Source organism: Saccoglossus kowalevskii, chromosome 22 (assembly GCF_978046115.1).
Source record: "Saccoglossus kowalevskii chromosome 22, keSacKowa6.1, whole genome shotgun sequence".
NCBI classification, from domain to species: domain Eukaryota; kingdom Metazoa; phylum Hemichordata; class Enteropneusta; family Harrimaniidae; genus Saccoglossus; species Saccoglossus kowalevskii.
Window position 1 is genome coordinate 23,975,928 of NC_140662.1, and position 11,255 is coordinate 23,987,182.

Consider the following 11,255-nt stretch of genomic DNA (forward strand, 5'->3'; position numbering starts at 1 on the left):
TTAGTGGCTTACTAATTACTTTGTTTTACAAGATACAGAAAAATAACTTTGGAATCACCTAACAATCTTTTGAAAAACAAAATGTTTCTTGGCTTGTGTTCCTCTAAAACATGTTGTAATACGATTGGTTATTCCAAGCACATGACTAAAATGTCAATACTGATTGACTGTTACTCTGCCACTATAGGTCAGGATAATAATTAACTACTGACCTACCAAGCTAAGTATATACAATGGGAATTTCTTTCCCATAATGCAATGCACATATATTCAGAATAACATACATAAATGTAAAACTTTCATAATAATTGCCAGTGTTTCCTCAAATCAAATTTGGCAAGAAATGTGAAAACCCTTGACTCAGGTGTACTTGGATATAGTATGAATGATATTAGCAGAAACGTTTGCCAAATTTCACTGAGAAAATTCATAAAAACAAAAAAATGACAAAAATGTTATCTTAGTTTTTAATGTATTTGCATTGTAATGTAAAGTATTTGTTCATAATTTTATATTTTGTTATTAAAGTGACATAAGTGGGGAAAAAATCATATATTTAATTATGAATGATATGAATTTTACAGTTTCCAGTAACAGCTTTCCATAATCAGTTACAACAATGGGAATTGCTCTCCCATAATGCATTGTCACGTTCAGTAACATGCTTGGTAGATGCAAATCTAGAATACAACTTAAACTCCCATAATGCATTGTAAATCTGCTCAGTAACAAGCTCAGTAGAGACAAAACATTAATTTCTATCCCACAATGCATTACATTTATGTGAGATATCTGAATATATGAATAATGTATAATAAACAATATATAATATTATTTTTCATTTTGTGAGTTTTTAGCACTCAAAATCACAGTGAAATATGATTTTGTGTTATCATACAAATAAGTACAACCATTCCTCAAGGCCATACATGCACAGTCCTTAGCAGATTGTTAAACAGTTACGTATCACAGTAATCTAAGGAAGTCTTGATGTGTTACATGAAGCTGGGGATGTACCCTAAGCTCCTGCTGCAACGTCTGTGCTCGCTTAAAAGCCGTGTCCATAGAAGATGGCACCAGGTTACGCAATATTTGATCTTTCCAGTTTTCAACATCCCCATCAAGACAATTTTCGTTAACTGCAGTATTCACACTACAGTACTCATGATAATCATTGGATGGAAAGAGCTTCCGCAGAAATCCCACAATTCCAGTGTAGGTCGGCACAAGTACGGGGCAACCAGCTTGCATAGCTAAATACGCTAGCAAATGAAATGACTCCAATCTCTCAGGAGCGATAAGAACCACGCTTTGCTGGATGGCTATTTGGCAATCTCTAGTTGATTTTCCATGTTGAATGACAACATGCAGATGACTAGATGTCTTATCGGCGAGATATCGCTTGAAAGCTTCATACAGGTTTGGAGGAACTCCATGCATTTTCCATGTTATATAGTCGCTATACATCGCGTTGTACACGTCTGCCGCTTTTCCCATGGCAATGGCTGCAAATTTATATTTATGAAAGTCGTCTTCACTTTTCATATCACAAACTGTCAAGACTTGTTTGTGTCCACATGGATAGCGGAAAGTCAGATTAGAGAAGGCTTTCCACAGCGGTGGCATATACAGCTCATGCTGTGGCGGTTCATTTAACGCATAATATTTGTTTGTAAAGTGGCGGAATACAGATGGACCGACAGATAAAACTATGTCGGCTTGCTCTGCAAATCTCATAACATCAGTTTCCCCTTGCATATCGTTAACGTTTTCAGGAATCAGTATATTAAAGAAGATTAGCTTGGCTTTCGGAAAAAGGCTTGACCTTATATCGATAGCTGCGCGGGTAATATCGCTACAATCTCCCGTCATGTTATATGAAACCACAGCCGATACGTCCGAGATTTCTTCAAGGTGAGAATACAAACTGCCATGATGAAGAAGCCAACTGTTCATATCTGAACGGCCCATCAACCGAGCAGCCCGTTCCCTCGGGTAGACAATAGTAACTCCAGTCTTTTCGTCAACCTTGAATAACTTCTCATTTCTGTCCACCACTGTGGTGTAACATTTAACACCAGCATCAGCATCAGCATCAGCGGTTGCCATAGTGAGCAGCTGGTTGATTGCGTCCATTCTTTCAAGATCCTGGGCGTAGTGGTTGGTGATAAAAACAACTGAAGAACCTACTGATAAAATGTCAGAAATAGATTATATATTCATAACAGTAAGTAACAGTGCCTTCTAAGCAGATGTGACTGAAGCACAGAGATTTGTAGTGACACAACTAAGTTATGCTAATTAATTCCTTGGTGCATCACTGACAACAGAAAATCCACATTTCTATAGTAATCTTGAAAAACATTGGTGAAACAAAATCCTCATTTTATATGCAAAATAAATTTTAAAAACAAAGAAAATCAGAAGGCAGAATTATTTTTTAGCATCAAAGTTACATACAATTTAAATTTTTCTTGAAGATCACTTTCTCCAACTTGATTTGATGGGATTCTATTTTGATTCAGCCATAAATCAGTCATGTTATAGGACACACTGAGTGAGACCAGGAAAACAAATATGAAATCTATTTCTTGTTATTTTTGGAATTTGAAATGCAGATTACACTCAACTTTTGCCATGGGTGATTGCCAAGAAACTGACACTGTCTTATCTTAAAAACAAATTTTCAAGCACAGAGAATTTGTTTCTAGCCTAAGCATTTACAAAGGCAGCATTGTGATTGAATGTATTTTATATAAAACAAATCATCGTCAATGACATAGTCCCTGTTTGTGTTATTGACATGAGATACATGTATGTACATATGAAGTTTAAACTTGATTGGTCCAAGATCTGTGGATGTGAATTCGCTTAAATGAGGACCACCAGTCAGCTATTGATTTGATCAATATGATGTCTGATGTATGTGTAAAGTTTGAATTTGAATAATTCAGACATGTTGAATATATGGATTAGGAACTGCATTCTTTGAAACAAAATGGCCACCAATCGTCCATTTTTAACTTGATTCTGAAAATAAAATGACATGTATCAAGGTCCCATTATAATATGATTAAGAATATGTACCAAGAATCTGTCAAAGCACTGGAATGGTGAAAATGTGTGATTTTTTATCTTAAAATTGCTGTTATTATTATTATCTTGAATTGGATCATGTGCATATGTTTGATATAATGTCTGATGTATGTGTAAAGTTTAAACTTAATCGGTCCAGACATATCAGATATATGGATCTGGAATTGCATTCTTTAAAACAAATCAGCCATTTTAAACCTGATCCAGAAAATGAAACGACATGTGTCAAGGTCCTATTATAATATGATTAATATTATGTACAAACAGAATCTGTTCATGCACGGCTGAGATCCTATAAATGTACCAATCATCAAAAATTTGCTTTTATTTTGATTTATCATGAAAATTTAAAATGTGGTGGAATATTTTGTTTCTTACACTTTTTATGGTTGTATTCGAAAATTTTCCCAACACATATATCACTCAACATCAAGCATTTAATTTAACTATTTTCTTAATCATACACGCAAGGTTTTCATTTGTGTGTTCAACTATAAGATCTATTGTATTGTAATGTCATGCTCACATTGGATTTCATAATGTTCTCATGATGTCAAATGTACTTTGTTTCGTATTTATTGTTCTAATACTGTAGTGTAGTTTTCTATATAGTCTTATTTTAACCAGGACTGATTTTAATGCTTTTATAATAATGTTTTTTTTTTCTTTTAATAATAGCAATTCCAAAGCATTTGCTAGATCTTAGATGGATAGTTTTGAGGTTGAATTTAGAAGAAAAAAAAATTAGCTGTCTTGTCTTGTCGTACATGTATAATGCAGAGTAATAACTTTAATGAACTGGATTGCAAGTGATATTTTTTCAATTCTGATATTTGGCAACGTTGGTGTATGTACAGTCAAATATATCATTTATTAGTTTTGTATTTTATTTCCCTTTTTGTTTATTAGTCATGTTATTTTTATATGCTTTGTTTGCAATGAAGATAATAATAAATAATGATGAAATTAAAACACAGTGAATAATTAAAACACCATAATTCACTAAGACAAAATTGATCAAAAATGTTTACAGACTATAGATAAATTTTAAGATTTCGGCACCATATTAATATCCATTCAAATGTTTGTGTTTTTTTTTGTATATTTCTCTCAATCAAAACATTTAAGATCATACATGTATTTTATTTTGTTTATATATATGTGCATTATTTTAATATTAAAAAGTTCAACAGACTTTTAACCCTTTGAACACTAAAGCCAACTTCAGTTCCCATCCACAAATAATTGATTTACAGTCTGCCATTTTTAACATTAAATGTTGGCAAAAATTTTCAAATTTTTCAATCAAAAACTGAAAATGTTGTATTTAGTCAGTTTGGTCCAAAATTATAAGACTGAATTCAGTGAAAGTTACAGAAAATGTGAACAAATTGACACCAATATTGAGCATGAACAAAATTTGGCACTCAGCAAGTTAACATTGTTTAGCATTATATATCTAGAACACTTTATATTCAACACAAATAAGGGCACACATTCAGATTTTACTTGAACCACTCCTTCCTTTTCAGTTATATAGCTAAATTAAATCACATTGATTTATGGTATAGCGCTGACAAAACCCATGTACGTGTACAGTCCTGTATCTTGCCAAAAGGTCATGAACTTAGATTGTAGTGTCTGGCACAAGTCCAGGAGTACTAACAGAGAAGGCCCCTTAATATGTGGAAAATGATTCAAATAACAATAGTCTACCTAACCTATTATAAAGCGAGACAATAGAAAACCTGTATTGTGTTTTTTCACTTAGCTAGGGAGTCATTTTGTTTCTGTTGTGGTACAGCTAAAAATTTATTCCAATAATGGCTGTGGAAACGTTTAAATCCAAGTCATTCCTAGATGAAATTGGTAAGGATTTCCTTAGCTGTTCAATCTGCCTGGAAATCTACAAGAATCCGAAAATCCTACCATGTCTTCATACATTCTGTCAGCAATGTCTGTTAACTATAAAGGCCCAATCTGGAGGTGTTTTGAAGTGTGCAACATGCAGAATTCAGTGCAACACACCCATCCAGGATCTGAAATCAAACTTTTTTGTGATAAGCCTACTAGACAAGTTTCACAAAAAACAACGACTGAAGCCAGACGTGCCATTAATATGCGAGACATGCCAGGTAAATACGGCAACACACAGTTGTATTGACTGTCCTCAGTTTTGTTGTGATGTCTGTGTTGATGCACATTATCGCATTCCAGCTCTACGGTTACACAAGGTCCTCACCATTGACCAATACCGGGAGTCACATCCTTGGAGTCATCTGTCCAAAGTATTCTGCCGTGATCACACAGACAGTCAGTTGAAATTCTACTGTGATTCGTGTCAAGTACCAATATGTACTGATTGCACTATACTTAAACACAGAGTCCCTGAACACATCCACAGAGACTTACAGGAAGTAGGTGATGAATACAAACATGAACTGAAGCAGATGCTTCGGCAGTTAAAAGAACAGGAGGCAAAATTCAATAGCAAAAGAGCTATGGCTAAAACCACAAGAGATGAAATCAGAAATCAGTGCGAGGCAGAGAAAGCGAAAGTTAAAAGAAGAGCAAAAGAAATGATAGAGAGAATAAAGAAAGAAGAAAAGATGCTAATAGATGCCTTGGATGAAAATGCTGCAATGGGATTGAAAAGTGTAGGAGAGATGATTGATGAGATGGAATTTCACCATGGCAACATAGTCAGCACGCACCATTATCTAGACACACTAGTGCATCATGGGAATGCTGTGCATTTACTGTCTACCAGGACTGAAAGTAAAAATCGTATCATGCAACTGGTTGCTATGGAAACAAAACCACTTATCAGTCATGATATCATTGAGTTCCAGCCTGGAAGTGACCGTGCAGCGCATGTATTGGTGGGTGTGATAAAAGCTGTGTGTACAACTAAGGGCATGAGAGAAAACATTCCAACACAATGCCCAAATGGAGACTCTGTGAACTTGCTCATCACAGCCAGAGAATCCAGAGGAAAACAAATCATTTCTAAGAAGGATGCTAGGGTGACGTTCCGAAGTCCAGATGCATCATGGGAAAATGACATTCCTGATAAAAACAACAGGACTTGCAGTGGGGGTATACATAGAACTGGGAAGATGCATATCAAGCATCAAGTTGCCATGACATTTGGTAACCAACAGAAACCAGGATCCACATTCCAGATTCCAGTCATCCGAGGACTAGTACAGACGATTCAGGACGGGAAGTTCAGAGACCCATATGGACTAACGATAAACAAACATGGAGACTTTGTCACAGCCGACAGAGGTAGAAATCAAGTGATTACACACGACAGAAATGGAAAACACATACAGTCTTTTACATTTACTGGTCAGTTTGCAAAGCCGTTCAAACCGTGTGATGTAGCGATATCAGATGGTAGTAAATACTTTATTCTAGATGACAATAATAAACAAGTTGTTGTTAGCAATGAAAATAGAAAATTGATCAGGGCATTTGGAAGCAGTGAACTTGACTTTCCTCACGGCATTGCAATTAATCCTGTTACGAAAAATGTTTATGTAACAGAGTATATTCTAGGATGCGTTAGAAAGTACAAACAAGACGGTTGTTATATCAATGCATTTGGACGAAAAGGAGACCAGCCAGGAGAGTTTAATGCTCCTTACTTGTTAGCTATTAACAAAAAAGGGATGGTTTATGTGGCGGATAATATCAATGGGCGTATCCAGGTCTTCAATTCTGATGACCAATTTATGTTTGAATTCTCTTCCACTGGTGATGGCATAATGACTAGGCCAAGGGGAGTAGCCATAGATAAGAATGATTATGTCTATGTGAGTAGTAATCACAGAGTTACGAAGTATGACAGTTATGGTCAGTTTATTTGTAGGATTGACAGTGATATGGACAGTTTGAGTTATCCACGGGGCATAGCCGTAACTGATGACGTACGTTGTAAAATATCTGTAGTGGATAACGGCAATAAATCCATTAAAGTGTTCGTAGAGTGAACGAGTTGAACTAAAAAATCTAAACTGACTAATCTAATGGTTAGGGTTGGCATGGTTGCTAAGTTACATAGAACATTGCCAAAATAGAATATTACCATGTACAAATTTAAATGACAATCTTCTGGTGCATTTGAATATCATGTAAGCAAACAATGTATATTCCATGTGTTGTACATGTCGCGTGGGACCCATATTGACCCATTTTTTTTATTACCAATAATATGAAAATCAACATATCACATGTAAATTAAGAGAATTTTTGTTGTATTTCACATGTCAAATCTTGTTTTTTTTCAAACAGAAATAAAGTATAAATTATTTAAGAAATAACCATCAGTTTCATGACATATACACAAGAGCGATGGCAACATTATATAAAGTTCATTTTAAAGGTAATTCCGAGATGCAGAAATAACTTTAAAGCACCAAAAAACATGATACAGCTTCTGAAATGTTCCTTTTGCAAGTGTGGTTGAATGAAATGGGCCTCATAACTAAGATACAGTGATTATAGACACATCGAGTGATGATGCAAATTCGCACCCATATTTTGGCATTGCAAAATTTATTTGTGTATTTTTTTTAATATACGAGAATAATTCCAAAAAAATACATACACACTTAAATTCAAATTACCTGTCATCCAAGCAAATCATGCACTTACAGGCGTAATTATTAATTATTAATATGTAATAATTATTTACTGCATAATATGAGGTTATTGTGCGGATATCACAAGTATGGGAAAGTACAGTACGATTATCGACAGACATGTTGTGGTGGTCCATGTGACCACATACTGTCTGAATGTCTGAATCTCCCCCATTAACATTTGCCACTATCATGGAAATACATTACAAATTGTCCCATATTTGGAATTTGCATTTCTTAATAAGGTTTTTATAAACATTTTTTGGCATTGATATGTAACTCTATTGGAGACAAACTTTTACTAGATGGTATAATGGTATATCCATGTCAACAGACCTGAGAAAGGGAGGGACAGGCAATTGACTTATAATACAAATTAAAAATTAATAATTATTATTGCTATAAACAAATTGGTAAATCTAGGACGCTAAATGACGTCAATCACAATAACTCGCAATAAGTTTTCAAAGTCATTTTTCTGAAATATTCAAACTGTCTGAAAATCACCCGAGACAGGAAATGGCTGCATAGACATGTTTTGGTCTGCAATATTTTTCACTGTTTTTTGAGAAATTAAAACATTTATTGTTGAAATTTTATTTTTTACTTAAAACATATTATTTTCAAAAAACGCTGGCATTTCCTTCCCTCATTTCAAAGTAGAAGGGAAAATGGGTGAAAATATCTGTGCTGTTCTACATACCTTTGCTTGGCCCAGCAGAACTACTCACTCCAGAGTTTTCTTGTATCGGTAACTTATCAGTGACCCTCGATTCTTCTTGTACAGCGACGACCGACTTTTCGGATGTACTGTCAGGAACACCTTCTGATGAACAAGCCATTGTGACAAGAAGTAGCACTCCCTCTGATAATTAATGGAAAATTACTTAGGTGAGTGTTTCTGGTGACCATGCTTATAGAATAAATAACAAAATAATATACTGAAATTATAATTTCAAATAAAGCATTCCCTCTATGGTGAAAATTTGTATCACAAAGAATAATTGACTTCTAATGAAAAGCTTGTTTTTATGAAAAGGCTTATATACAACTGAAAGCCAGCTTGTAAGTTAAGTTATGCTTAGACTGTACTGTACCTGGAGGAAGTGCGTTGAGGCATGCAAATACAATAAATATGTCTCATAATTATACCTCAAATCCTAAAAATCAATATAACCAAACAGAATATTATGCTCACCTAAAACTATGATTTTAAATAATTTTCTGCTAGAATAATTTTTTTTCATTCAAATTTATTTTATTTTTATCCAAAGCAAAATATAATAAACCATAAACATGTCATACAGTGCTAAAAATGTATGGTGTAACCATGGAAACAATTAAAATGATATTGACTTGAACCATACATTGCTGAGTTGCCATATATTCATTGTAGCATAAGTCAACACTACTGTAATACATTACACTTTACTTTATATTGGTGGCAATTAGAGAGAAATAAAGTTCAATGTCACTGTGACTCCATGACCCTTGTACCTGGTACTCATGGTTAGAGGGTCATTCTCTAAAATAGGAAAGGCACCTCATTCAGAATAAAAAAATACATGATTTTTCTGCCAAAAATAGTGACTTATTTCCACACAAAAAAAAAAAAAATTTTTTTTTAAAAAGCTCCTTGTTTATTAGTCACTGTCAATCACTTACACTATTTGTTATTAATTAATATTATTGATTAATAATTAAATATGGGTATAATTACCCAAGAATTTGACTTGGGGTACCCTCAGATAAAATTAGATTAATTACCAACAAAAAGTAGTAGTGACTGCAGTAAACACAATTAAACATCAATGAAATACCAAAAGAATATACATTCCCTATTTTTACAATTTCTCAATTAGTTAGTTCTACTGAAATTAACACGTGCATGGTAAAGTTACCATGAATACCACAAATCATGTAAAATGTCACTGTTACAATTTTAGGAAAAATATGCAAAAATGTGTATTTTATGAATGGTTTACAGTAAAATATTTGTTTTTGAGACACCCTTACATTTTATGAGAGGTGTAACACACATTGCTGGGTACAATGTATGTCCTAGAAATGAAATGTTTTATTAGACACTAAGAATTTGACTAAATTGAGAACTCAACAAGTTTTAAAATACACAGTAAAATGTGATGTACAAAATGAAATTACCAGAGGCACATATGGATAATGTTATTGTAATGCATGGTGTGTATTGAACTAACAATCAAAAATGTATACTGATAAAAAATTTCAAATTCTAAAGAAGAAAACAGCATATAATACTAGAGAGTTTTGGTAAATGTAAATGCTTTTTTTTGGGGGCTGAGTTGACATCTGAAAACAAACCGGCAGAAGAATGTTAAAATAAATAAATGTAATCTTCTTATCTATAAGGCATTATAAACATTCAATAAATACAAACACCCACACACATTTAGTATTCATGAGTCTGAAGTAACAACCACTATATTCTGGCAATGACCAGTTTCATGCTGTTTTTTTAGAAAAAATGCACAAAATTAGAGCAATGCCTGAGAAATGGCATCAGACAGACCACAGTCCCTCAACACTTGTACATCCAAACTTGAACTAAACATTAGAAGTTTTGATGACAAAACACAAAATTAAAAATGCAATTAAATGAAAGGACATTCCACTGCTTCCATGAAACCAAATCTTTTGTGATTTTCCCCCATAGTATTACTGCATGCAAACTTTGAAATTGTTATAATCTGAGACAATTAAAATATTAATTCAGAAATTAGTACAAGCATCCTAATTTCTCCCTACATTTTTTAAAGGCCACACATGTAGAATAAATTTGAAAGAACATTAGGATATGAAGATATTTATTATCGATTGAGTTACCTATATGATTCCATGTGATCTACCTTTGTTCGAATTAGATGGTGTCACACTTATATTGTTTGTGCAATGATTACAGAACAAGTACGTCATATGGCCATATGTCAGGGTTACTACAAGGGTCAGGCACATGAAATTAAAAAAATTTCAAGATGTTTAGCAAGAAGTTTTTGAAATTTAAAATTGTATTTGTGTGTTTTATAGAAAGCTTTCAGTGAAAGAACAATTGAATTAAGTGATTTTAGGAAATATAAATAAAAATAAACTTAATTCAACTACTGACATACAATTTGATGAGCTGCCAAAATAATGATGTGATGCAGTAAAGATCTTAAATACAATGCCAGAAACGTTTTTGCATAACATCAGGAAACACATACAATGATTACCAGTACTTTAAAGGGTGATAAAATGGAGGTAAAACAAGATACTGGTATACATGAATAATATGATAATAATCTTTAGCAAAAGAATCACAATGAGAAATCTCTTTATCCCAATCTATTTCCTTTTGGATTTATGAAAATATGAATGAGCTGTCACATCAAATTAAAATTCCATCTGACAATAACATTTCTCATTTACTTTTACATTTACTTTAGTTCAAAATGAGACATCAAACTTTATTTTAGCTGTGACAAAAATAATAAG

The 11,255-nt window shown here is 33.4% G+C and overlaps 2 protein-coding genes across 2 annotated transcripts; one reads left to right on the forward strand and one right to left on the reverse strand.

The window, feature by feature from the left end:
- Positions 1–455: 455 nt before the first annotated feature.
- On the reverse strand, positions 456–1,762 carry LOC146729202 (uncharacterized). The gene has a single exon (XM_085495669.1). It carries the CDS (start codon positions 1,756–1,758, stop codon positions 967–969), a length of 792 nt encoding a protein of 263 aa, XP_085351795.1. The 5' UTR covers positions 1,759–1,762; the 3' UTR covers positions 456–966.
- A 3,141-nt stretch (positions 1,763–4,903) lies between these two features.
- On the forward strand, positions 4,904–7,424 carry LOC144351284 (E3 ubiquitin-protein ligase TRIM56-like). The gene has a single exon (XM_078008994.2). The coding sequence runs from the start codon at positions 4,920–4,922 to the stop codon at positions 7,092–7,094; it is 2,175 nt and encodes a 724-aa protein (XP_077865120.1). The 5' UTR covers positions 4,904–4,919; the 3' UTR covers positions 7,095–7,424.
- Positions 7,425–11,255: the final 3,831 nt, after the last annotated feature.

Coding starts and splice junctions, on each gene's coding strand:
- LOC146729202 (XM_085495669.1), bottom strand. CDS start 1,758: ATGCAAGGGGAAACTGATGTTATGAGATTTGCAGAGCAAGCCGACATA.
- LOC144351284 (XM_078008994.2), top strand. CDS start 4,920: ATGGCTGTGGAAACGTTTAAATCCAAGTCATTCCTAGATGAAATTGGT.